Raw genomic sequence first — 27,513 nt, forward strand, 5'->3', positions numbered from 1 at the left:
ATAATGGTTCTAAGCAAAGAATCAACCGTTCTTGGGCAGAAGCTAAAATGAAGAAAAATCACTTTAACGCAATTTTTATTTACACTTGTAATTGCTTGTAAATTTGAGTGGGAGTCTTTATCAGAGATACAGTTTAATTAATTCATCACTGACTGCTGATGGAGTGAGAATTCCCAAATCTGTGAAAAGTAAAGTTAGGTATCCAGGAGGTGTGTAGTCAACTTGGGGATGCTGGTCGAGAAGATTGGAGTTGGACTTAATGGTACTTGACGAGAACTAGATTTAAATAATTTGAGTTATGCTAAAACTGATTGTTCCCAACAAACATTTCAGTGGGTACCTTTAATTCTTGAGGCAAATCACGTTGGTTCAACGGGTAGAGACGAACAAATTTGAAACTCTCAGCAAGTACGTAGAAAGGCTTGTGCATCTCCTTAGCACAGAGTGCCATGGTATATGTTCCCACCTGTTCCAGATTGAATTTACATTAAAAAGAATGGGTTCACTTATTAGGTTGAAATATGCCAACAAACCTTGTTTATAATTCCCCCACTTTCTACAACCCCTTCAGCCCCAACAAGAACCAAATCTACTGATTCCATGACATAACCCATCGCCGAATCTAAAACAAGGGTTGAGCTAATGTTAAGTTTCAACAGTTCGTCCCTCATCAGCACACCACTTCGATCCGGATACGACTCAGTGATGAAAACATGGAAACGTTTTTTTGAAGTCAGTGCAGCCTCACGTAACGTCTGAAGAACCACCCTAGACTTGGAGTGCGTGAGAATTTTTTGTCCATCAAGGATAAAAGGAGCACCCAGTTTAGCTATTTTAGGCCTTGCTTCTTGTAATTTCCTTAAAAATATTTCACCACGTTTCTTCATAATATCCTTGCATTCTTTGAAATTCTAGATGAGATTGTCTTGTTAAGCATGAATCATAATAAGGAAACTTTAAAAAACAAACATACAGATTGATCAAGAGCAACAGTCAGTGTGATAAATCGTTGAAAAAGCTCACAGCCTGATTGGACTGATGTAATAGAGCAATCAGCTTTCTTCATTTCTTCTGTAGCTTTCCTTAGTTCTTCAGACAGTCCACGGAGTGTTCTGTCTGTGTATAATTTGTTTTAAGAGTAATGATTTTAAAGGGCATCAAGTTCCCTTATATGAAACTTACCGCCAAAGGTTTCCAGGATATGCATCAATGTGCGGATTGCTGCAACGGCTGCTGAAACTTCAGGTTCCTTTTCCACAATATTTTGGAAAAAATCCAATACATTTCCTGTGTTCAAGATAGTTTGTTACGAACTTACTCTAAAAATTTACTTAACTGCTCATTTACTTGTGGTTTCCATGTTCTCAGTTGCTTCCCTATAAAACTTTACTTGACTTCACATCCAACCAGTTATCAGAGCAGACGAAACTGACCTACAAGTCAACAGTTGGGTAGGTACTAGGTAGTCACTGCTCGGCCCCAATTATTTTAAGCATAAAAAGAAACAGGTTTCACTTGATATTATTAAATTAGACGTAGTATCTAATTCGATAATTAGATTTTCACAAAAAAAATAAACTATTCCAAGACGTGGTATATTAACAGAAACCATCCGAACCATTTTCAACAACGTAAACATTTAAAAAGGTTTTGCTGTGAAGCAAGTGATGTTTTTAGAAAATTCAATTATTATTGTTTTTACACACAATGGAACGCTTACAGTTTCATTCTTCTTTCTCGTATTCGATATAGGAAGGAGAACAGGACAAGCGAGGAAACCACCCACGTAGTACCCGACGTTCAGTGGGATTCATTTGAATCTGCCCTCTTTCTTGAATTTCGCCATAGAGCCAATACCTAAAAGATTAGCAGCATTAAATGAGCTCTTTTTGGTTGGACACTGCCTTAGAATATACTTTTTCCAGCGAGTTACTGCCACTTTATCGCCTATCCGCAGAGGGATTCTCGTCTCGTCGCTGCATGGTGGTCGGAGACACGCCATAATGCCGAAACTTATAAGCGGGAACCACCGTCCACTATATGCTTTTTCCACAACATATTCTACACAGCGTTCCCGTTTTATTTTTTTCTGTTCAATTTGTTCTATCTATAATTATATAATTTTAAAACAAATAAAAAACCTTACATAAAAGACAAAGGAAAAGTAATTAGATCGAATTTTACCGTAAATGAGTAATTATGACAACTTTCCCGTATTTTCCATTCGATTCCATCACCTTTTGGCTGAAATGACCAATTGATCACTTGAACTAGATTCTCTCGCCAGCCTAAATTATATGGGTGAATAAAAGGGGCTTCATCCGTTCCTTCCCGGCGATAAACAGCTTTTTCATGGACCCAGTCTTCGATGGCTGTTTGGTTCCTCAAAATCACCTTCATCTGTGAAATGTACAAGATGCTTGATGATGTGGTAAAACAAAATGAGGTTTTCAAATTTGAACCTGAACAAAGAAAAGGAAGCCAACAGCAAATACTACTCCGGCCGCTAATCCTAACGAAATTAAACTTATCACAAAGGGCCAAAGTCCCAATATTACAAAAGGCACTTCTCGTATATCCGCATGGTCGTAATAGTAGTAGGTCTATTAAAATGTTACCCATGATTCGTTTTATAGAAAAAAAATTATGTTTTAACTTTAACCAACCGGATGAAGAGCTCGATACATGGTGCAAGAAATGATGATAATGCTTTGGGCGCATCCAATAACAGCGGATATCAGGAACGCTAAGGAATCAGCGTTATTATTTAGAAAATATTTTAAAAATCTAATTGTTGTCCTACCGATGAAACTGGTGTGGTTCAAATGGCCAAGGCAGTTATTTATAAATATGCAGTGGTGGTCCCGTTTCATAATGCATCTATTGCCTATGGGACAATATACATATTTTTTTTTAGCATAACCAAGTCACAATAAAATACAGGTATATGTTTTGCTTAATATAATTACATTTTCTACAGTGATGAGATCTTGGGGCTTTATATCCCTCACATACTGTACAGTACTGTAGATATTGGATGTCATCTTCATTTTTCTAAATAAAATAAAATATGTTATGCATAACCTTTTCATGTATGGCTTCTCAAGTCAAAGCATTTACTGGTTTCCATTTCAGAGGTAAATATCCAGGACCAACATGCAGTGAATAGAGAAAATTGTAGAGAGTTGATGCACTCAAAAAGAGGAAAACAGCAGCATTAGTGAATCCAGGCCATGAGTGATATGGTGGCCACCACATAGAATTGCAATGAATTGTTGACCATACAACTGATTTAATAACAACTATAAGAAAACATTAATAAACGAAATATTAAAATTTTACCATGTTCATTGAAAATGTTATACCGATTGTGAACAGTGGTCCTATATGAATCACTTTGCTCCAGCCCATGGTGCACTCAAATCACTTTGACGGGGAAAAAAACTTTACCGGATCTTGTGGTAACAGTTTTTCGAAAATCACGTTAACGGAATTGCATTTAATGTTTCAATTTAATACACATGAAAATTTATAAAAAATTTAAACTTAACAATAACAATAACGCTTTGTCACCGGAAAAGCGACCGCCAAAATAAACATAGAAGCAGACAGCACATAAACTTCTAATTAGAACCTTTCTGGCGGTTGCTTATTTATGCTTTATTTTTTCGGTGTTCTATATAGTTTTTTTTTCCAGAGGATAAGATTGACCGTGAATGTTCCGTTCTCCAAAATTATTAATAATAATAATAATAATTAATGCATACGTAAGTAGATTTTTCATGGTATGAATAAAAAAATGACAATTTATATAAAAAAGAAATTACATGTTCCTGCTGCGCCGCTAGATGGTTTGTTCCGTTTCTTGATTGGTTTTCGTAGGTCCCCTTTGAGATCCGTTGAATAAATCGCGCGCCTAAATCCCCTAACGGTCAAACGTGTACAACGACGGTTACAGCAGATTCAAATCACTCTCCTCAACCACTGATTTCAGTCCCCTGCAAACCAATGGAAGAGATTGACATTGGTTTTTAGCAAAGCTTTGTCAATCCCTCATCAAATTTGATTCATTTAACATATTTCTATTAGATTTAGAATTTTAACATGTCGTTTGCGAAAGCGAAACGTTTTGAACCAGAAAAAGGTCAGTAGTTATTTAGCAATGTTTTTCTTAGTCCTAGTTGTATCTGCCAAATGATATGAAAAATGAGATACAGCTGTATATCTTGAAGTATTCAGTCTTGAACCCAGTACAACAGTATTAAATACTATTTCTTGTTTCTAGTTTGTGGGCCTCCCCCAACTGCTTATGATCCAAAGCATCCGTTTGGAACAGGCGTAATAAGTTTTCCAAAAGGAGATAGATTTCCCCAGGGTTCAACACCTAACCACCTACAACCACCTCAACAAGATGGAACTGTAATATTGTTTTAAGATGCTTACTTTCAAAATTGTAGCTCACCTGTATTATTACATTTTACTCCAGATGACACGATCCCATTCTTCAACATCTATTGGCTCAACAGACTCCACTGCTACTACAAAATCGGTGCAGGTAAATTTTTCATCTCGTCTTCCAACATTCAATTTTGATCAATGCACTTACAGGACCAAATTTATTTCAGGGGAAGAAAGATCATACCCACTGTAACAAACAAATAGCAGAGCTTGAAAAAGAGTTAAGGAATATAACTATGGAAAGAAATCAGCTCTTGAGGAGAAGAAACCATCCAATCAAGTAAGATTATTAAAACGATTATCTAATGAAAGGCCGTCCAAACAATCGTTTTGGTGTAGTGCAACACATCGCAGTGACAATAAAGAAAACAATGAACCTTCGCAAGTCAATGAAGGTGACAATATGGCAGATATTGAAATGCTCAACGCAACCATTCTAGACCTTAGATCGAAGCTCGAAAGTGTTCAATCGCTAGAAGAGGAAAAGCAATCATTGGAAAACGGTAAATCCTCTTTCTTTATATAAAAAACGTACAATTTAATGTAATTTTGTTTTTGATCAACTAGAACGTGACAATGCGCTAGCTGACTTGGAGCTGAAAGAAATTGAGGTTTTACGAATCACCAACGAAATTGAGGACTTAAAGCGAGTTTTCGAAAAAGAAGAAATTTTGCGATATGAGTATTGAACTAACTTTCTTCTTGAGTTTCCCCTTGTCGGAATTCAAAATTACATTTACCTGTAGGTTAGAAGCTGCTTTGAAACAAGCCAACGACGACAAAAAGGAAATGGAAGCACAAATCTCTGAATTGAGTTTGAAGATTGAAAACTTGGAAAATGGTATGCGTAGTTTTTAGTACTACGGTCCTTTTAGATACCACTAATCAGTCTGTCTTTTGTCGTTTTTCCAGTAAGAGTTGAACTTGTGAAAGATATTGATGTGATGAAAGAGTCATTTCAAAGAGATTTGAATGCTCAAGAAATTCAACATAAAACTGAGGTAGAGGCGATTCAAGCAGCCAACAAAGAACAGGTCCAACAGCTTGAAAACAACTTGCAGCAGCTCGTCGCTGAACATGACGCAGAAAGCGAGCAGATAAAATTTGAATTCGGCAAACAGATAGACGAGCTGCATCAGAACCATGCAGCTGCTTTAGCCCAGCTTGTGAATGACCATGCCGCTCTAATCAGTGAGCTCCAAACAAATCATCAGGAGCAAATTTCTCGGCTTGAAGACGCACGGGGTGAAATAGAAGCAGACAGGTTGCATCTTCATCAAAGTAATTTTGCCTAGAAATAGAAACATTGTTATTTGTTTATTAATAGAATGAATGTGTTTTTTCTCTTTCTTTTTCGCTTTTTATAGAATGTGAGCAAATTGGTGTCACCTTGGAAACTAAAATGGATGAAATTGAAACCCTCAAGATCCAACTGGACGTTGCAGAGGAGAAACTCGAGACTTGTCGAGTTCAAGCAGAAGAAAAGTAATACGATTTAATACTGCCATTGAAGATTGTATGCGATGAGTTTTTTCTCCCCATTTTCAAGGTATTCATCAATGAAGCGCTCACTTGAACTAGACATCGCTGAGTGTCAAACACGATCCGAGGAACAACGTCGGAGCGAGCTGGAAAAAATGCGTTCTGATTACGAATCAAAATTAACAGTTCTAGAACAAAACCACCTTCAACTTACAGAACAGCTATGTGCTCAACAGGAACATTTGGAGGAAGCTGAAAAGGCTCATACAATTTCTTGCAGTCAGTACGAAGAACAGCTGAAGAGGTTAAATGATAAGTATGTTATATAAGATAATAAAACTTGGAAGTTCAATTCTAATTACCGTGTTGCAATAGTAATCAGACCGAGAAAGAAATTCTGATGTGGCAGATGAGTCAACAAAGAGAAAATCTTGAACTTGGTAAGTCTTTCCTTTCTTAATTTGTCGTCGCCGTTTCTTAACCGGAATTCCGTTTTCTCAGAGTTAAAGACGGAATTCGAGAATCGCCTCTGCGATAAGGAAGTTGATTTCGAACGACGGCGTGCGAACTGGGAGACGCAGATGAATGAAGCCAACGAAGATCATGCAAACCAGCTGGCTACTCTTCAATCGAAACACAGCATCCAGCTTAATAATTATCGTGAGTTACACGAAGCTGCGCTTGAGAACTTGGAGCGTGAGAAAAAGGACATATTAGAAGGTGGGATCTCATTTGCCGTTAATATCACACTTGTTATTGATAAACGATTTGTTATCTTACAGTTCGGGCGTTAGTTGAGAAGAATTTGCAGGAAAAAGAAGCGGAGATCGAGAAGGTAACAAACGAAATGAAGGAAGCTGTCAATAAGCTTCAACTGGATCTTGAAATGCTTCGTGAGAGTAATAGTCAGCTGGTCGCTGATGTACTCCGTGTCGAACAAGAGCGCTTAATGACAGAAGAAAAGAGGGAAGTCGAAAAGGTTCAGATGAAAGCTCAAGCCGAACAGGAGAAAGAATTGTTGGTTAAATCCTACGAAGATGTAATTGATTCGGTTCGATTGGATGTAACGAAAAAGGAAGAGCAAATATCGGAGTTAGTCAACAGACTTTCCGTGACCGAAGGAACTTTGCAGAAAGAACTAGCGAAAAAGGAGAAAGAAATAGAAGACGTTAGAATTACTCACGAAGATGTCCTATCACAGATGTCCACGCAACATCTTGACGAAATCAAAACTCTCCACAAAGATTACGAAAAGGTTCTCGCTGCTAAAGAAGAAAAATTCATCGCTGAACGTGAGCAGCTGTCCGTGATGCACCATGAAACCGTTGAAGCTCTGAAAGATCAAAATATGGTAGAGTTGCAGAAATTACAAGAGGAGTTCCGCATGACCTTTACAGCATTAGAGCGAAAACTTGAGATGGAAAAGGAGGACCTTGTTCGTGCTCATGCCAAAGAATTGGCCGAATTGAATAGCAATTACGAGAGTAAAATGGAAGTTGTTAAGAAGCACCATGAGGCTGTTGTTGAGGAACTAAACAAAAACTACGAAGAAGCTTTGGACAATGTAAAACGAATTTGTTTTCCCCCCCCCCCCCCCCTTTTTTTTTTTTTTTTTTTTTTTGGCTAACATAACTAATATCTTGTTTGTATTCAGAGTCATGAGCTTCAGCAAAGTTTGGATTATCTTCGTTTGGAATTTCAAGCTGTACTCGCTGCGGCGGAAACTAAAGAAGCACAACACAAAGCCGAAGTTGAGAAAATGACACACGCGATTCAATTTAAAGAAAATGAGATTACACATCTGGGTGAAACGCTACGACGTCGTGAGAAGGAGACGGCCGATGAGTGGATTCAACGGGAAACGAGTATCATGGCCCAATTAACCGAACAAAATCAAAAGTCAGTTCAGGAGTTTGAGAGTCGTTTACAAGAGATTCGTGCACAACTTGAGCAATCAAAAGAGGAGGCGATGCGGATTAAGGATGAACGCGATGCTGCCCGTGACGATGTCGCCGTGTTTCAGGTTGTTACACAAATTTAGTTGGTAGCTTTACCAGGCAATTAAAACCTGGTTTTTCTTTCTTTCTTTCTTGAAGGTTCAAACTGAAGCGCAGCTCGCTGCCCTCAGCGAACAATACGACCAGGAGCGAGCCATGCTAATTGAAAAGCTCTCAGTGCAAACCCGAGAAATTGAAGAAATCAATAGTGCCAAAATACAGGAACTTCAAACTCAATTGGCGGAATCCCAGCGTGCGTTGGAAGAAATTCGCCGGGCTAGTTTGCGTCAAATCGAGCAAATGGAGCACGATCATGAAGAAGCTATCTTAACGGCCGTTCGCGAGGCATTAGAACCTGTGGACAATGAACTTGAATCCCTTCGAAAAGATCGCGAAGCCTACCTACTTCTGAAAAAGGAATACCAGGAACTTCAAGCTCGTATTGAGCCATTCAGGGTAACTTGAATGAATTATACCTTAGTAACAATCTGACTTTCACTTGTCTCGACGTAGGATCAATTGGAAATGTACGAAGCAGAGAAAAAAGCCTTGCTGAGCCAAGCCTTATTTGCTGAAAGCTCTATGGCGTCTCTCGCAGCAAAGTACACGCAGCTCCTTGGTCACCAAAACAGTAGACAGAAGATTCATCATTTGGAGAAACTGAAACAAGATATTTTCAATTTGCGGAAGGAATTGGCGGAAAAGAATTTAGCACTAGAGAAAGAGAAAAAGGCGCGACAAAAAGCAGATGCTCGTGTCAAAGAGTTGTCTGGTCAGAAAAAATATGATCCTGCAGAAGCATTCAAAGTAAACATTTTTTACATTTCAGACCACATACCTCAGTTCATTTTTTTAACTTCTTTTTAGGTCCCTGAAAACCCTGTGACAGCTCCAGTTGTTAACAAAGCTCCTCCTAAACTTAATGTTGCCAAACCTTCTGCCACTCCGTCTCCGGCAGCCGAACCTAAAGAAGCTGTACGTCAACAACGCAAGCCGTTACGTCCTCAGGGCCAGGCAACAGGATTCTTCTTGTCAATGGATGACATCGAGAAAGAGCGTGCTGAAATGGAACGAGAGAAACAGTTACAAATAGATTCACGACGTAAGGCTTCCGCCAATTTCGAGGCGTTTGAAGTGGACTTTAGCACCAGTTCCAGTCGCCGGGAAACCTTTGACATCCCATCGGCATCAGCTAAGCAGTTGAACGTGACAAGAAATATGTCTAATGCCAAACAAAACAACAAGGAGAATGTCAATGGAGGACTGTTTCCAAACGACCTTTCGGACATTTCCGTCTCAGATGAAGTGGTGCTAAAGAACAAGTTAAAGTCCCGCGTTGAAAACCTTACCTCGACCCCCGTGCAGAGACATACCTAAACATCCTTTAAAATTGATTTTCATTCCCCATCCGCATTTTAAAACCTTTCATTTGTTTTCTTCTATGTCTGTCACTTAGCCACGTACTTCAAAACGTCTATTTCAATTAACAAGTAATCACCCGGGCTTCTAATTTTAACCATTTTTCATGAAATAATAAATAACAAGCCACTGTTAATCGAAAAGAAAAAAAACAAACAAATAATACAAACATTGCTACGTCTTTCTAATATGGTTTTACTCTAAACGAATGTCGCAGATGAAAGACTTCGCCCTAAAACCTAAATTTTAATAAACATATTTCAGACATGACTGACTTTCAAATCCCTACCAATTTTCGATTACAGTAACAATCTTAATATCTATATCATGGTCTCAATACAAGGAGGGCAAAGAGAGGTTTTGTACAAACAAACCTGCAAGCTTTGACTGATCAGTAAATCCAGGCCGCTTGTGAGAACATTCCCAAAAGCTCTGTTTACCTTTTGCTGCCAGGTGTGGCAGCGGTTCCAGATTGCAAGAGATTTAGAACAGAAGGGACGGACACGCTTCATATTGTACACAGGCCTCGGTCTTGTGTAAGCAGCACCAAGTAAGAGATAAGAAAGTGTCATTTCTTGGCTACTGAAGAAGCTCCGTTACAGTAAACAATTCGAAAACATTAATACCTTGACAAACACAGGAGTTGGCTACGTGACTGACATGCGAGCTTTAGTTTTTACCAGACGTAAATATTGTTACCATTAAGTTTGGAATTGCTCCAGTCTCTGATTGAACATCAAGTGTAGAATGATACAAACATGTAGAAAGGCTGATAATGATGGAATTCGAAGGACACAAATACTTACGGAATTCTAGTAGTACAAGCTTTTGGCGTGGCAAACTTCAGTAATCGTCTCTTTTTTGTTGGTTTTAGGTTCAGCATATGGCAACTGAGTCAACAAAACATTTACTGCTCGAACAAACAAATCTAAAGTTTCTGTCGTTTGATGAATTTATCTATAATTCGAAACAGTTGGTTGATTCGGTCTGCATTACATAAACAGTAAACTAACGAAGTTGTTTTCTTTACCTTATCATTCTGGAACTATATTCAAAAGACAGCCTTTAACTAGTTGTAATTATTGTCTCAAGATTGGTATAAACGATTAAAATAAATTATGAAAATATAGTGCCATGTCTGGCCAGTATTTATAAAACAAAATGTAAGGCCATCGTACCCCACGAATGTTTTTCGCAGACATCCTTCTTCATCAAACATTAAAATGGAATCCTATAAAGAATAAATTAAATCGCCAGATACCATTTTATTCAATCTCTGGGACCAGTTGACGTGAGGATATTTCGGCGAGGATGGATTCAAGGAGCGTATCATGCTCTCTACGAGCGGCAGTTTAATCCAGACTAGTTTCAATGTAGAATTTCTACCAGGAATTACTTCGAAAAGAACATCGCCTAGAAAAATGTGTCATCGTCATTAGTAAATAAAATATCTTGACATTTCGGAAAACTCGTTCATTCTTACCGGCTAGAGATGGTGACCCGATAATCCACAGTAGCAACGAATAACAAGGTATACTGTTGATGATCCAGATAAAGCGTTTGAGGGTTCCTTGAAGTAACAACACGCAGAGCCGCAACTGAATTGTCAAGAGGAGAACAGTAAACGTGCCAACGTTTTTAGCGTGAAGTGAAGACATTTGATTTAATTTTTTACAGTCAGGAAAACGATGTAGTAGACCAAAAGGGTTGGCAGGAGTAGGAGCAAACTTGAAAAAATGAACATGCCAACGCAAAGTTGGTCCCACGAAAACTCGCCCGAATCAATCCGTGAACGTAGTGGATTCCATTTACGGCCGCCGAACATTCGAAATGTTGATCGAAGACCGCTCAGAGTAACGCCATAAAGCCTAAATAATGAAACAGTTTGTTCACTTTCAGCCAAACATTTTTTAACATAATAATTTCATAAATTACCTAGTGGCGTATACATAAAAGCAATAGCAATGGAGTGAAGCCATAGTGATTAAATCACTTAGAAGGGCAATCTGGAAGGATAGCCCAATTAGGCCAAATGTTGATGAAATGAATATGACAATGGACACAATAGGCCTAATAATATCTTTAGAACACCACCCGATAAGCATGTTTTTTTTTCATTAGATTTAGATGATAATTACCTATGTATGTCTTCCATAAGTAGAGGTGGTAGAGAAAGAATTTTCCTAGGACAGTCGACAAAGGCCTATTCAGTTTCAGACCAACAGGTACCCCCATTAGCCACTCAATCAGCAGCTGTAGAAAGTCAGCAATCAGCTAAATCAGAAATACACATTAGGTTATTAATACCAAAAAAAAAAAAAAAAAAAAAAAAAAAAAGAATAAGGATGCAAGTACTTTGACAGACTTGAGAAATATTTCCAGCACTTCGCTGGTTCCACCGAAAGAGTGAAACATTTTCACGAAACAAAATCCAAGGAGAAGGTCAATAACCATCATCCATAGTAGATTGGTGGAACCTAAGTCTGGGCAGGATCTCCTCCAGGTTTTCCACTGAAGAGCTCTCTGTCGTAATTGAAGCACAAGTTTGGAGTGATTGAAAATTGAATCTTCGACTTTTTCACTCGGAACTTTATGCCTATCCACAGTTACATTGTTTTTCAACCTCAGGATGCTACCAAGTTCACACAAACACTTGGAATTTTTCCAATCTTCACTTCGTTCTAGAATTTCTGATTGAAGGAAAGTTTCATCGTACAAAATCAACGTGACACTTGCAGGTGAAATGTTAACACCTCCAATGATAACACTTTTGATTTTAGCATAATGCGACTCTTTGACTAGGTGGATCCAGCACGAGTAACTATCATCATTCGGAAGGTCGTCCGTGTTCCATGTGCCGAGAGGTTCAAATTGATGTTTGGCATTTTCTTCAAAGGAAACGACATACACATTAATCCAATTCTTATCATTTCTGTTAGGTTTCAAGGCACCGTAAATAACACTGGATGCCGGTGATGGAGAAAGAGGGAAATAGACAAATATTTGCTTGTCCCGACTTCGCCCATCATTTTGTTTTCGTTCCTTTTCCATGAAAAAGGTGTTTTCAATGTCGCAATCAACACTTGATTGTTAAGATAACACTCTTTTGATTTAGACTCGTGTGTATCGACTCTTGTTTGATTATGTCAGATATAGCTTCAACAAACCGGTCAAATTTGTCAAAAAGCAGACGAAACATTTTTTCAACTGAAATCGGCAAATTTGTCCGGTAGATGGCAGTTAAGACAGGTCATTTGGAAAGCGAACTAAAATTAAGCAGGAAACCACACGATTCGAACATTATTCTAGACTTGAGAGACATCACAAAAGACTGCGAACACACACATACACGCACATTGTCCGTACGCTAATCATATTCTGGATACCAGCCGTCAAATGAGTTGCAAATGACGATCGTTCTATAGCAAGTACTTACGTTGAAGTGGCACCGCCTTCCAGTGGGAGCCCAAAAGCATCTTTGACCCAGGCCGCGCGCGCGTAATCTCAATTATAAAAGGCCCTTCTTTTCTTGGTGAATCATTTTCAAGAGAAGCTGTCAAAGCCGACTTGTAAAGCTTTTGATACTCTCGTTTCCCCCATTCTTGCCTCCATTTGCATACGGACATGCAAATGGGCAGCGCTCAACGTGCCGCTCCTTCACCCCGTTAGATCCGATGCGGCCGCGCCCTTTTGAAGTGCCACACAGAAGACGAGACCTCAACAAAAAAAAAAAAAAAAAGAAAGAAAGAGGGGCAAAATCAACATCACAGAAGGTGAAAACACGCGGGAATTCAAATAATAATTCGATAATGAAACATAAAAGGGCAAAAGAGTTATGCGCTCTCGCATGCATAATTAACGTGTACGAGAAAGACATAATACGGCGTAGGGCATTTAGTTCAATGTCGCTGTCTTTAAACTGGGTGCAAAAGAAAACGCGTCCGGCTATATTCAAATCAAAACGGCGGGCCTATTGTCATCTGACTCGGGCGCTTTGATTCCCAGTAAAGACTTAACAGAAATGATCTTCCAATGAAAAGAGACGTACGCACATAATATATTCATTATTCATCGGCACTGTATATACTTGATGATAATACGCTCATTTCAATATTACACTGATGTTTTTTTTCTTATATATCTTTTTCTGTTATTCTTTTTTCAATGGCCGTTCAACATTTCCCGCGTGATGGATCGACTATGGCGCCATTACTGAAATCCGATGTTTTATAGTTAGACGTCTGTTACGTTCAACTTTGATACGAGCCGGAGATATCATCAACACATGTCGTTTTAATTTTTCCAAATAAAAAAAAAAAAAAAAAAAAGGAAGCGCGCGCGGGAATTTCAAATTCAAATTTTGTTTTTCCCGTGAAAGAGACAAACCCCCCGCCATTAAAATAGTTCCCCCCCCCCCATCTTTTTAATATGCCTCCTTCTTTCTTTTTCCCGAATCGCTTTCTTAATGTTCTTGACTGCCCTATAGCAAAAAGAAGAAAAAAAAAACAAAAAAAAAAACAGTCCAAACTGATTGTTATTCAAATGAAGAGCGGGCACGCTCGTATACAAGCCGGATTTTTTTTCTTTTTCTTTTTTCCTCTTCGTGTTATGTGTCACGACGCTTATATATGTACACCGGTGCAAAAAGGCAGGGCATAATGTTGTACAAAGGAGAGAGAAAGAGAGAGAGAGAGAGAGAGAGAGACAAGAGAAGGAGGGTTGGGAGATATAGCTATGGCGGCGGCTATGGCGTCAACCTGGTATTACCTATGCTAATCAGATCGGGCGCAAGCCACAACGCGCTCGACAAGCGAAAAGAGAACTTTCCTCCACCCACCCATCGACCAGAAGATGAAGAAGGTATAAATAAAAAAAAAAAAAAAAAAGAAAGAAAAAAAGCGATGCCCTTTAGCTACCAGCATTCTTTCTCCTTCATATTTTTTTTTCTTATGCACAGAAAATGCCGCCAACTGACCCATTACATCTCTCTATAAGCCCCGGTTAAAAAGAAAGAGGACTTACGCATAAAGGTGTTTTTATATATACGTTTGTGCATGCGCAACAACAAGTGTGTGTATATCTAAACAAGCGTTTTGGAAGTGCGGGGGGGGGGGGACGCTTTCGGAAGAACTCCTGACTGCGCATAATACACACTCCTCCCTCACTTTGTCTGTTTTGTGTGTATATATAATTCAAAATAAAAAAATAAAATAAAATAAAAAGGGGGGGGGGGGGCATCTAAAAAGACTAGCCACTGCTGATTTTATTGGAATCTCATTATCTCTAGGAGGAAAAAAAAAAAAAAAAGCGGCATGCCTTTTACTTAGAAAAAAAAACAAAAAACAAAAAGAAAAATGTAATGTTTGTCAAGTAAATGTTTGGGCCAGGCTTATATTCAGCGCATTCATTTCTTATTGAGATTTTTTTTTTTTTTTTTTTTTTTTTTTTTTTTCTATTTTGCGTGTTTACCAATCAACGTCGAGAAAGCAAGCAAGATTGGATCTCTTTTCCTTAAAAATAAATGTGAACGTATTAAAAACAAAAAAGAAATAGGGGAGGCGGAGTTGATGGTTTTGTCGTGCGGGCGTGATCGCCCTGTCTCTCCCGATCGAATGCGGCAACATCGCCAAGACTTCTTTCTTTTCTTTTTTTTTTTTTTTAAGGTCGTGACGATGGCCCGCCGCAATGTTTTAGTATACATATCCTTATTTATTAAAAAAAAAAAAAAAAAAAAAAAAGTGTGTGTGTGTGTGCGCGCGCGCGTCAGCGTTATTATACAGGGACATCACGATGGTTAAAGAAGAAAAAAAAAAAAAGAGTCTTTGGGTTTCATCATCATCATCATCATCCGGGCCCTGTTGTTTTGTGGCTGCTGTTGTTATATTACGATCGATTCAGAAAAAAAAAAAAATAATAAAATAAAAAAGCAAGCGCGGTGGACCCCCGTCTCTCCCCCATTTTTCCATATTTAATGACAGGGTCATCCGTCATCGAATCAGCTTCTAGATGTTCTTTTGTTTTCGTCTTTTTCTTTTCTCATCACGGATGCACTTGCATTCAAATGATTCGTTTTTTTTCTTTTCTTTTTGTAGCATTTTTTTTTTTTTTTGATTTTGGGTATGGATAAATTAAAATTGGGAATTAAAGAGAAAATATTTGGCATCGTTGCTTTCGAAATGATTTTCTTTTTTTTTTAAGCAATAACATCAAAATTGAGAGAGTTTCTTTTCCGAAGAGTAACAGACATAGCAATTAACTAGCGAAAAAAAAAAGGTCGGCCTATAAAAATACGTTTCTTGTTTTTTATAATGATTGAAAGAAGTTTAAGGGGGGTCAGTCTGTTGAGAAAATGTTAACGAAGAAAAACCCCCCCTCTCACCTAAAAAAAAAAAAAAAGGTTCAAATAAAGAAGCGTAGGTTCTCGAATGTATTGGTTGCGGATGATATTATGATCCGGACGGAATCGAAATGTCGACGGGTGGTGGAACATGACGGGGTTCGGAAAAATGATGGGGGTGAAAGGGGGGGGAAGAAGAAGAAGAAAAAAGATTATTACGCAGGGTTGTTCTTTTGTTTTGTTTTGTTTTTTACAGGTCGAATCTGTCGCTATAAATTCAAACAAAATGGCGCCATTCAGCCCGTCCCCCCCCCCGCTCTCAAAAAAAAAAAAAAAAAATATATAAAAGATCACAATTTTTAATTACCCTTTTTTTTTCTATTCCTAATTTGGCTTTCTAAAATAAATTTCGTTCGATTTATACACACACACATCCGCATGTGGACAGGCCAATCGAATGAGGCTCGTTTATCAAATCATTTGACTGAGAATATCGTTTTTAAAAATTCAAGATGGATCTACAAGACATCGTTGATAACGCGTTTAACATCTCGTAGGCGACCCGTTATCTTCACCTTTCAAAACGAAATGGCGTCTAAACACGCGAAAATCAGAAAGCCTCAAAATAAAATAGAGAAACTCTTCTATATATATATATAAAAGAATAATTTCAAAAAAAAAAAAAAAAATCATGTCATAAACTCTCGGAAATGTAACGACAACAGGCGTGGGAATTCCAGTTTAGAGAGAAAAAAAAACAAAATGAGTTTAAAAACAAAAGAAAAAGAGGGAGGAAATTAAAGGATGCCATAACAATTCTTGTTTGCCTCACAAAGCCGACACACATTAGATCTCTATAGGCACAGGTAAAGAAAATACATCAATACACGATTATTACTAGATGCCTGAAAAAAAAAAAAAAAATCGATCCCCTTCGATTGAAATGAATTTTGTTCTCTCTCTTCTCCCTTTCCGTACAAACTACGACGCTATTAAGCTACTATTTCTATAGCCATATTACATTGATTTGTTGTTATTATATAGGGCGGAGGTTCGAATACTTTATTAGTCTAGCTAGACGTCCATAACCAACGTAATTTGAATAATATTTTTTTTTATTTTTATTGTGAAAAAAAAAAAAAAAAAAAAAGGAGCGGACCCCCTGGCGGATCCGTGTTGCACCCTTTTTCCTTGTCCGTTTCACGGTTCTTTTTTTTTATCCTGTTCCAGCCGGCCACACTATATATCGCTCGCGCGCGTGCATCCTTTTATATCCATTTCCCTATCTTTCTTTCATATATATATATATATGTATACAGACGGGGTCAGCCAGCACAAAAAGAAATACACACACACAACTTCTTTTCTCATTTACATAGACACGCCATCATCACCGCGGTTGCTGGCCATTTTCGCTCCTGCACCGAACTTAAAGAGATCGCGCGTCCGTCCAAAAATAAAAAAAAAAGCGAGGGATATGAATAATTCACGTGGGCAAAAAAAAAAAAAAAAAAAAAACCAAAGGGAAATAAAATAAAATAAAAATAATAGTGCTGATGTTTGCAGCTTTTTTTCTCCTTCTTTGATTTAGAAAATGACAACAACGTATCAGAGTCAGAAAGTTGTAGTGTCAATACACACAAAAAAAAAAAAAACATTGGACTATAATCAATCGATGGCAATGATTGCATCGCCTTAAACAGCTAAACGTATCAAAACAAAAGGCAATTTCCTAAAAACAAAAAAGGGAGGAGTTTGTCGAACGAAAGAAATTAAAAGGACAAAGTTTTTTTTTGTTTTCATTTAAGAAACAAAAAAGCGCCCGTTAAAATCTGCAAAAATGCCTTTTGTTTTCTTGCTTTTCGTGGGGGTGGGAGAAAGACGATGTCTTAAGAAAAAAAACTCACCTTTGTTTTTTTGAAACTTAAAAAAAAAAAAAGGTGAGTTATATAGGCAAGGTTAGAGATGGAGAGCAGACAAGTGTACTAAAAAAAAATAGGAGGATCATTTTCTTTCTTTTTTCGAAGGGGGGGGGGGGAGCCATTCATCTCGCCGTAGACGACAGGTCCACTCCCGCCCACTCGGCTTTTCTTTTTTTTTTTTTTCAGTCGATCTAACACACGCTATATACGAGGTATACGCGGCCGTTCCACACACACATAAAAAAAAGAGGTCGTGAAAAATGTTAGATCTTTAACAAAAAAAAAAAAAAAAAAAAAAAAAAGACGTGGACCTATTAATGACGCCCAAATACTTTCGTTTTGCTCACGATGTAAGAAAACACACGAACGTATGGCAACTCTGAACTTCCTCTTTTTTTTTTTTTTTTTTTTTAGTGACCCTTTTGGATCAGCATCCTCTTACGTTTGTTGTAATATATTCAACATCTCCCTCAAAATAGCCCAATCGGAAAAAGCACCTGTTGTCCAGGGGGTCTTACACACTCTAAAGGTAGAAGAAGAAGAAAATAAAAAAAAATAAAAAAAAAAAGGGCCGACCGCGATTTTCACACAGGTGACCACCCGCGTATTAAATGTTTGTATTTTATGGCTCTTTTCTTTTTTTTTCGCCCCATCTGCGCAACTCGGCGCGTTATAACTAACGCCCCCGCCTTCTAATGTACCGCTCTGTTTTTTTTTTTTTTTTTTTTTTTTTTTTTATAATACCTGTTTGAAGTCCTATTTTTTTTTTTTTTTCTTATTTTGGTGTGGAGAGGTGCATAATAATAGCCGCAATTTTTGGGGAAAAGAGGGGAAGAGGAGAGCAAAATTGTAATTGTGGTGATTGTTGAAAGGAGACTATGTGTAACTTGTTAAAAGACACAATCGCTGAAACAGGTGATTTAGGCGTTGGTTTTGAAAAAAACAAAACAAAAAAAACAACAATATCGATTTGATTGGCAATTTCGATTGGAATTTTTTTAATGACTTTATCTATAAATGGCGTTTAAATGAATTATTTTTCAATCGAAAAGCGCCAGAAGATGGCAATAATCACACATCCGCAATCCACACAGACGTAGCGAAACTGCGTGTGGCATATTTGCATCTAGTTTTATGCCCACCATCCATCACTCGTATTCCAAAACGCACATCAAAAACTCTAATAATAGCCCTGGTCAAAATATTAATAAAAAAAAAAAAAAAAAAAGCTCCTCTACAATTTTTTTTACGGATTAAAATAAATCACCGTATTATATTACCAATAAAAAAGAAAAAAAAAAAGAAAAATGGAAATACACATTGTTATGCAATTTTTTTTTTCCCTTTGCGTTCGTTTGACGACGACAGCAGTGAACGGCCAGACAGAATAAATATGTATATATATATATATATATACAAAAAAAAAAGGGACCCCATTTTTTTTCCTGTTTTTGCCCGCGTCTTTGTTTATTGACATACACAGCAAGAAGCCGACCGCGCGTGCTGCTGCTTCTGAAAAACTATGCTGACTCTCTTCTCTTCTCCTTTTTTTTTTCTACCACCCCCCCCCCCTTTCCTTAAAAAAAAAAAACTTTCCCGAAAATGGATGGGTCGACCCGGTTTCATCATCAGAGGGGCCACCCCGGAGTTAGAGGGGCGCACATTTTCACGATAATTTTAGACCCTTTTTTTTTTTTTTTCTTTCTTTCTCTCGTCATTTGTCTTTTGTTTGTCTCTTCTTTTTTTTTGTTTTTAAACTCCAATTTTTGTATGTATGTTTAAAAAAAAAAAAAAAAAATGGAGAGACAGAACCCCCTGGTAGAGCAAAAACGGGTAGCAGAGATATTTTTGTTTATATATTTATCGGAATGGACGTTCTCGTCGTCGTACGTCGTCAAGATCGCTACGGAAATTTCTCTTTGCTGTCCCAAATTTTTTGTTTTGTTTTTTAATACTTTCATGAACGACCCGTGCGCGCAAAAGCAAAAAAACACGGGATAAAGAGAGAGAGAGAGAGAGAGAGAGGGGAGGAAGGAAAAAAAAAAGAAAGAAGAAGAAGCGGGAGCCGAAAACAGGACCAGATGTTCTCTTTCGCTTTTCTTCCAAACATACAAATGTATACACACAGAGAAAAATCTAGCTTAGATTCATATATACAGACGCGTCGCAGAGGTAATCGAGGACGATGACAACTCGCTATTTGACAAGAATCCAACAAAATTTATTTATTATTTTTTTTTTTTTTTTGGTCCGAAAAAAAAAAAGAAATTAGCGAGACCCGGCAACAGCGCGTCACGCAAAAAAAAAAAAGAAAAGGGACGTGTAAAATTGTTTTTCTCTAGAGGTCACGCGCGCAGATGGCCCCCGTGTAGAGAAATATGTCGCCCAGCTTTTGTTTTTTAACTTTCCCGAAGGAACAACAAAAAATGCCATTTGTCAAACAGCCCGCGTGAACGGTTAAACAACAAAACTTTTTTTTCTTCTTTTTTTATGTTCATGTACATAAACCTAATCGCTACTATTAACGGAGGCCACACACAAAGTCGAGCAAAAATTAAAAGAAAAATAGAAATCAAAAATCACGACGACATTCAAAACTAGCGCCAATAATCGATAGTTTCCTCCCACCACCCCCCCTATCCCGACCAATTATCCTATATACACACACACACACACACACACACACGCAGAGAGTACATACAAAAGTTAATTGAAAGAACTGTAAGCTGAAGGGCTGACGAGGACGGTAACACCAATACGTGACGTCTTGCTGCGCGATCTAATTGTTTATTCACGGCTCGTTAACGATAGAAGACAATTGGTTTTGAGTGACAAGACGCCCGTCCCGATGGCAACTTTTGGGGGGGGAGGAGGGCTGGACACTGGGAAACAGTTGGACATTAGCAATAAGAAGAGTTCTGTGTGTGTGATGGAATACATAGAGAGTTGAAGCTCTAAAGAAAAACACGAGAAGGAAAAAAAAACGGGCCGCTCGTGTTCCTTCCGGCTAATTTAGCGGGCGGAGGGGGTCGACGGAGCGACGTGACTGGCAACTGAAGGCTCGTTAACTTTCCCTCCCCCCTTCACACTTTCTGATGGCTTTTCTTCTATATATATATATATATATATATTCCTTTCATGTGTGATCAAGTTCCACGGAATGAAATCAAGCTTTATTTTTTTTTTTTTTTCAAGGGATAGTCACGTGACCTTCGCACTGCCAACACGCGCAATTTCTTCCTCCCCTTTTTCTCTCGCCCGTGTGTGTCTGTGTGTAATCAGCTATTACGTGTAAACGGCCGAAAGGTGCGCACAGAAGCAAGAGAAATGAAGTTGCTTGCCCGTTTGCATTCAAAACAGATACACAAACTTGTTGGACTTTAATCAAAGTGGAACTGTGTAATGATTTTTTTGGAATTTTTCCAAGGGTGACATTTTGTCGAGACGTCTAACAAATGAAACAATTGCAGAAAAAGAGAAAAAAAAATGTGCGCGTGCTGTTTTGGCGATGCGGTCGGCCGAGCGTGTCGCCATGGCAACACAAAAGAAGGGGCCCCCAGTTTCATCCGCCAAAAGATGTTTGTTCAAGAAAAAAAAAAAAGAAGAAATGAGCATCAACCATAGCGTAGGGTTAGTGTCCTCGTCGGCAATTGTGTTCCAGCAGCCGAGCAAATCAAATATCACCAAGGAATTTTGAAAAATGTTTGTTAACAATAGCGCGCGAGGCGACAACAAACAAACGCTGATCTATTGAATTTATTTTTTTATTTTTTGAAATATAAAAAAAAAAATAAATAATTGTTTGCGTGTCGTAGACGTTCACGCGGTATTCATAACGAATCACGGCTGCGTGTCGGCATTTATTCTTTCCAGGGTCCACTTCAAAAAAAAAAAAAAAAAAATGATATTGCGCGTTTCATGGCGACAGAGAATGGAACATCTGTGACTTTGAGAAAACCCGGGCTATAGATTTTCCCAGTCGAGCTTGATGTGGTTTTATATCTAACGAGAATGACATCGACAATAAGAATAACGCCCCCCCCCCCTCAAAAAAAGAAAATGGCGAAAAAGAGGAAAGAAAAATCCTCGGGGGGAAGTTGCGTGAATTACAGATGGGCCTCGGGGATAGCGGACTGGACTGTGAGTGTCGAATGTCCAGCATGAAAAGACAAGACTTCTTTCTTTCTTTTTTTTTTTTTTCTATAGAATAATAGATTGGGGAGAGATAGAGAGAGAAGTCTATCTAAAAAAAAAAAAAAAAAAAAAAGAAAATCCAATTAACAGTCGAGAGTCTTGATGAGTATAAGAAGAGCACAGTGAAAATTTTCGTTGGGTCCCCTGGAAGAAAAAGCGCTGGACCAAGCTAATTATCTATATAGATCTCCCTTTCGCAGCTAGAAAACAAAAAATCGGGTGAATGGATAAAGTTCCAGGCGAGAGAGAGAGAGAGAGAATGTGTTGCAAGTCTTTTCACAAACGAAAAATACTCTAGGGAAACTTTGATAGAGTTGGAGACTATTACAAGGGACACACACAGACACTCTTCTTTTGTGTGTGCACCCCCGTATACGATTAATGCTGATGGATCGACACTGGAACACACACACACACACACACACAAAAAAAAAAAATCTAGATCCATTTCAATTTTCGAAAATAGCTTTTTTTTTTCAATTTAGATGCCCCCCTTCCCGAAATTTGTTTTTTTTTAATTAATAAAGAAATAAAATGATAATTGCATAATAGATAACTATCATCAAGATGACCTCAATAATAAAAAAAAAAAAGGAAGGATGTTGACAGAGCAGGACGTTAAATAGGATTGACACCTATTATCTATATCCGATCTATAGTTTTGATATAGCCAAAAAAAAGGGGGGGGGGGAGACTGACAAGTCATTCCCTCCACCCTGTTACTCACGAAGAGAGAGGGGGGAATCACCGGGGTGTGGGTCTCTTCGCGTCAACTCGGATTAGCCGCTCCATTTCGCCTTTTATGGGTTTTTGTGTGTAACGTTCGGTGTGTGTGTGCGGTTGAGCGGTGCAATGTCTCTTGTGTGTTTGTGTCAGACGCCGCGTCATTATCATCACACCACGACATTAATTGAATTAAAGATAATTTACAGACACACACAGAGAGAAAAAAAAAAGGTAGCCGCCTTAACGTCTATATAATTATAAATGAAGGATACGACGACACAAAAGAATAATGAAAGGGAGAGAGAAAGAGAGAGAGAGAGAGAGACTTCCTATTAATAGATGGACGAGTCTACAGAGACCGGATGTAATATTACATAAGCGAGGAGAGAGGAAAGAAAAAAATGGCGCTGTTTATAACCGACTTGTAAATACAAGTTAATTAGTATCAAGTCTACTTCATCGACTTTTAAAGGCTTACGACGAAATTTGAAATGCGCTTGTCAACATCAGGTGCGCGCACCGATGTAATAAGGTGAAAACACTCAAGGGCTTTTTTTTTTTTTCCCCAAAAAAGATTAAAAATCCTAATTTTTATTTGTTGTTCTTTCTGTTCCGACTTCCTCTCCGCTTTTTAACGATCGAAAATTGTGTGTGTTTAGAAACAGACACGGTGGCAATTCAACGTGACGGGCGCAGGTTGATGAGCTTCTATTGTTGTCACGAAACTCTTCACCCGCCGCACACATTTCTCTTCCGCCTTTCTTTTTTTTTTTTTGTTTTGTTTAATAATTGGATTTAAACAGAAAATAAAAATGGAATCACTCGTTTTCATTTGATTGCAGACAGAAACTGTCACACGATTGTTATTGTTTAATCTGGCAACATGTTACGGTGTCACTTGACATTTGACGTGTTTTGTTCGTTGGCTCTTTTCCAATTCAAAAACAAAATTTCATTGCAAAATAAGTGAAGGAATTTGTTTTAAACTTTAAAAACAGACATTTAAAGGCTTTTTAACTCCCACACCTTTTTTTTTTTTTTTTTGGAAAACAAAAAGGGCGCCAAATGTGAAACACAATTTCAAACCGGTGAACTTTGTTGTGTGATAATAGCCATTAAAAATAATAATTTTTTTTTTAAACCTTTGGGGGGGAAAAAAAAAAGGAGAAGACATTAAAAAAATATATTTTTTTTTATTTCGTGACGATGCCGATGAGTTTTTACGACATTTTAAAATTATCTTCTGCTTTTTTTTTTTCTCCAAATGTCTTTATTATATTCTAGGCCTATCGCTTATTACGTTTAGGAGATGCATTTAAAAATGAAATTCCTGTCCATTTTCAGGTTTCATAAAGATCAAATTTTCAAAAAGGTTATAAATAAAATGCCGCCACACACAAATAATTCAAATCTATCCAATTTCACTCAAAAGAAAAAAATCAACTCAATCTTTCCGGTGATTTCATTTTTTTTTTCTTAAAAAAAAAAAAAAAAAAAAAAAAAAAAAACAAGGACATAAAAAAAAAATGAAAGAAAATTGGTCCTGGTGTCTATGTGGTCCCGAAATTTTTTTTTTTTCAAGGAAGGGGACCGACACCGGAAATGGTCGGTGGCACCGTCCATTTCGTCGCTATAGCCGTGACACTCTCCCGTGTCTACACACAAAATTAGACATATAGAAAAAAAAAAAAAACAAGCCGATGAGCGTCTTATGTTTGTGCGGCATCCAGTTAAAAAAAAAAAAGAAATAAATAAGTTTGTGTACATTGTCACCTGTCGCGCGCGGTCTTACACACACACACACACGGCGGCGGCGTTGCGCTCTGTAATTTATATTTTCTACCGGCGGAAAAAGATACACACACACACACACACTTGTGTCGTCTAACCAATTTCTTTTTTAAAAAATGTTTGAGTTGAGAAAAAAGGCGGGCAGAGAAGATAGCGGATGAGTTTGAGGTAATTGTCACTCTTGTTTTCGGCTTGTCTGTGTCGTTCAAGCGACAACACGCACGAAAAACAAAAATATACGGCTTCTAATAAACAAGGACGCCCTCGAGCGATCGTTTTGGTCGGGACCCGTTGAGCCGTGCCAAGATGTCGCCCCTCGTGTCTCGTCATCTGTAACGTACCGTGAGAATACCTTTCGGAAAAGAAAAATACTAAACAAATATTGGAGACGACAACTCTATACTTTAATGAGTCGTCACTCATTTTCTTACACGCACCGACGCCGACGCACAAACAAAACGAGTTTTAAAAAAATCTGTTTGAAAATTTCCCATTTTTCCCGCGCTTTTCAAACGAAAGACTTGATTTGACGTGTGTGATAGGCAAGGGTCCATTTTTTTTTTTCGATTAGTGGGGAGGGGTCACGAGCTAAATTAAGAAAACCAATTGATCCACCCCTTCGTTTAACCCGCTTCTTTTAAAAGTACGAAATCTGCACGTGTTGGCCAATCAGCGCTAAACGGATTTTGTGTGTCGTGTAATTACATACGAGAGAGATAATAGAATAGCAAGACTTTCTAATTTTGCTTTAAGCAAATAAAAACTGTAAGTTTAAAATTTTAAAAAGCCCGGAATTTATTGCAAATTGTTTTTCGATCGTTTTTTTTTTAAACTTGCCGCCCAAGGCTCAAAAGAAAATGGGAGGCCCAGGTAAAGAAAAAAAAAGGCATAAGAATAACAAAGGAAGAAGAGTTAATTAACTTTCTTTTGACGAGTCCATTTCCCCTTCGTTTACAAATTTAACCCAACATGACGGATGGCTTGAAAAATAAAAGGGGGGAGAGTTTGAAGGTGGTCGAAAAAGAGCGAAAATTGGCACACAACATGAGGGCCCAGTCTGAATAGCCAAAAATTTCAATATGAATAATCAATTAGATTGATTGCTATAGTTCCTCAAAAAAAAAAATGAAGGGCCAAAAAAAAAAAAAAGAAAGAAAATAATTTTCAAAAATGAAACAAGGTGACGACAGGTGGCTGTCGTGTGCATAATGAGCGTGTTAACTAGAGGCCTTTTGTTTAGATCTGGCAGAAACGGGGCTAATTGCTATCAATGTCGATTTGTCATGCTGTTTCTCGAATATTCATCAAAGTGAAACCAATTCAAACGAGAATCTAACTGTCGTGAATATTGAAAAGACGAAACAAAGTCGTTTTTCTCAACAAGCAAACAAGAAAAAAAAAATTGCTGCTCACGCTCCACCTGTTAGACAAGCCCGCCCTACTCTCAACGTACCCAATGAGATTGCACGGATGGATGGATATGCGACGTGATGCCGAAAAGAAAAATGGACGAGAACATTCCAAAGGGGCAGTGACACCAATTTAAATAAAACCTTGAATATTTAAATTTAATTGTTTGATTTCAACGCGCGCCAAAATTTTTTATCCTCATCTAAATATTTTGCTGCAAAATTTAAATAAATTGAGGGTTTTCAGAAAAAAAAAAGGAGGATTAGAAACATAGAGAATTTTACCCTTGCACGTGGGGCGATTTTGCAATAGGGTGAAGGGATGGGTAAGCAAAAAGGCCTTGGAAATGTGACGAATCGATCCCTTCCCCTACAAACTTCAAGGTTTTTTTGTTTTCCAAAACCTCTCAAAATTAGAGTAAGAGTCAACAAGATTTACATAATTTTCAACATCATAAAACTCAAATCGACTTGCTAAAAAAAAAACAAAAAAAACATTTGAATAAACAACATTTGCATAATTTTCAAAACGCTACAAATTCAAGTGGCCTTTTGTTTTACCTGCCCAACAAAGAAAGAAACGGTAGACGATTTCCAATTGAGGATAAATAACGTTTGTTTTTTTTACACGGGAGTGAGGGGGAGAACTGTCACGAAAGATAAGCTTCAAATAACAAATATTTAGAGTCCTTAAGCTGTCGGACTTTGCCATATGCCATTGTGTGCGTAGGTGGCGTTGTTTGAGCAACCACGTGAAATGAATCCTATTTATTTACACCCTGTGTAGCACTTCCTTAACAAACGCTAACCAAGAAACCCTGCTCCCTCCGTACAGAAAAACTGTTTATCACACGGGCAATTCCAAAATAAGATCAACACACACACACACAGAGAAAAAAAGAATATCTTAAAACATAAAGAAAAACGAGGTAAATTGAGTTTTGGACTCACGTGATGACGTCACCGTTTCGGGATGAAAAAAAATGTGATGGATCGCGATGGCGGCCAGAGAGACACGTTCTTCAAGAAGGCGTTGATGATGAACTGGTAGAAATCTTTCTGTGAGGTCCCACGAAAACACAACAAATTTGTTTGAAACAAAAATGAAATGATGAGTCGATCGTGACGGACGCCATTTGTCGTCGTCACACTAAAAATGGATTTTCAACTTCTGACGAAATCAAAGAGGTCACCAGCAGTCTGTCAAAAGCTCCGCCCCGTTTGGAGGTAGGTAACAATCGAGGAGGGGACACACACACGTTTCCAAAAGCGACTCTTGATTTTCTTTGGTGTGTCTGATAACTAACGAAAGAAAAAAAAAAACGTCTTCCTCCACCCATTGCAATAGATATTTTCCCTCCATCACAAACACACAGGTAGTCTAACTGAAAGAAAGATCAGGGGATAACAAGAAAGAAGAAGGCGGCACAGTTTGTGTGTCTTCCAGGTCGCCCTCCCTATATCCCTCTGGTGGTGGCAATCGGCTGACAACACACACACACACACACAAAAAAAAAGGCGAACTTCAACCACGCGGGCTCTAGAAATGAGGGGTGGTTAAAGTGGGGTCGGGTGGATAAAGGGGAGTCCAGTTGGCACTTTTTTTTTTTTTTTTTTTTTTTTCATTTTCCTCCCTACCACCATTTTCATTTTTCTTCTTCTTCTTCTTCTTCTTCTTCTTCTCTACACGACTCCACAACAGGAGCGCTCCAGTCGGTCTCCAGACTTTGGCCCGTTTGTACGCGCGCGCGCTTCTGGACCGGTCGAATGTTATTTTT

At 38.1% G+C, this 27,513-nt stretch overlaps 4 protein-coding genes across 5 annotated transcripts; 1 reads left to right on the plus strand and 3 right to left on the minus strand.

The window, feature by feature from the left end:
* Nucleotides 1-116: 116 nt before the first annotated feature.
* LOC130697822 (translation initiation factor eIF-2B subunit alpha-like) lies at nucleotides 117-1,452 on the minus strand. Of its 2 annotated transcripts, XM_057520617.1 has the most exons (6): nucleotides 1,348-1,452; nucleotides 1,183-1,287; nucleotides 974-1,116; nucleotides 534-911; nucleotides 341-466; nucleotides 117-276 (listed from the first exon to the last, which is right to left on the minus strand). In XM_057520617.1, the coding sequence occupies exons 1-6, from the start codon at nucleotides 1,358-1,360 to the stop codon at nucleotides 121-123; spliced, it is 921 nt and encodes a 306-aa protein (XP_057376600.1). In that variant the 5' UTR covers nucleotides 1,361-1,452; the 3' UTR covers nucleotides 117-120. The 2 variants fall into 2 exon arrangements, with proteins under 2 accessions (XP_057376600.1, XP_057376601.1); XM_057520618.2 differs by lacking the exon at nucleotides 1,348-1,452 and having other exon boundaries at nucleotides 974-1,112; nucleotides 1,183-1,296.
* A 240-nt stretch (nucleotides 1,453-1,692) lies between these two features.
* On the minus strand, nucleotides 1,693-3,549 carry LOC130697810 (palmitoyltransferase ZDHHC6-like). The gene is made up of 9 exons (XM_057520604.2): nucleotides 3,366-3,549; nucleotides 3,121-3,302; nucleotides 2,970-3,054; nucleotides 2,804-2,887; nucleotides 2,667-2,746; nucleotides 2,463-2,603; nucleotides 2,185-2,400; nucleotides 1,917-2,107; nucleotides 1,693-1,857 (listed from the first exon to the last, which is right to left on the minus strand). The coding sequence occupies exons 1-9, from the start codon at nucleotides 3,409-3,411 to the stop codon at nucleotides 1,725-1,727; spliced, it is 1,158 nt and encodes a 385-aa protein (XP_057376587.1). The 5' UTR covers nucleotides 3,412-3,549; the 3' UTR covers nucleotides 1,693-1,724.
* Nucleotides 3,550-3,964: 415 nt separating this feature from the next.
* On the plus strand, nucleotides 3,965-9,539 carry LOC130697794 (hyaluronan mediated motility receptor-like). The gene is made up of 17 exons (XM_057520583.2): nucleotides 3,965-4,144; nucleotides 4,286-4,419; nucleotides 4,487-4,555; nucleotides 4,626-4,738; nucleotides 4,798-4,961; nucleotides 5,026-5,140; nucleotides 5,205-5,299; nucleotides 5,371-5,739; nucleotides 5,826-5,943; nucleotides 6,008-6,256; nucleotides 6,316-6,380; nucleotides 6,442-6,660; nucleotides 6,723-7,504; nucleotides 7,595-7,963; nucleotides 8,037-8,393; nucleotides 8,451-8,744; nucleotides 8,805-9,539. Exons 1-17 carry the CDS (start codon nucleotides 4,105-4,107, stop codon nucleotides 9,312-9,314), a joined length of 4,062 nt encoding a protein of 1,353 aa, XP_057376566.1. The 5' UTR covers nucleotides 3,965-4,104; the 3' UTR covers nucleotides 9,315-9,539.
* A 109-nt stretch (nucleotides 9,540-9,648) lies between these two features.
* LOC130697804 (phosphatidylinositol N-acetylglucosaminyltransferase subunit Q-like) lies at nucleotides 9,649-26,957 on the minus strand. Its single transcript, XM_059497073.1, is given in 11 exon segments — nucleotides 9,649-9,887; nucleotides 9,983-10,313; nucleotides 10,387-10,769; nucleotides 10,840-10,954; nucleotides 11,032-11,224; nucleotides 11,292-11,436; nucleotides 11,495-11,630; nucleotides 11,712-12,288; nucleotides 12,793-12,850; nucleotides 12,853-13,072; nucleotides 26,687-26,957. Coding segments are annotated over 8 exon segments (1,536 nt in total). The 5' UTR covers nucleotides 12,983-13,072; nucleotides 26,687-26,957; the 3' UTR covers nucleotides 9,649-9,887; nucleotides 9,983-10,313; nucleotides 10,387-10,587.
* Between the last annotated feature and the right edge of the window lie 556 nt (nucleotides 26,958-27,513).

Source organism: Daphnia carinata, chromosome 9, assembly GCF_022539665.2.
Source record: "Daphnia carinata strain CSIRO-1 chromosome 9, CSIRO_AGI_Dcar_HiC_V3, whole genome shotgun sequence".
NCBI lineage: Eukaryota > Metazoa > Arthropoda > Branchiopoda > Diplostraca > Daphniidae > Daphnia > Daphnia carinata.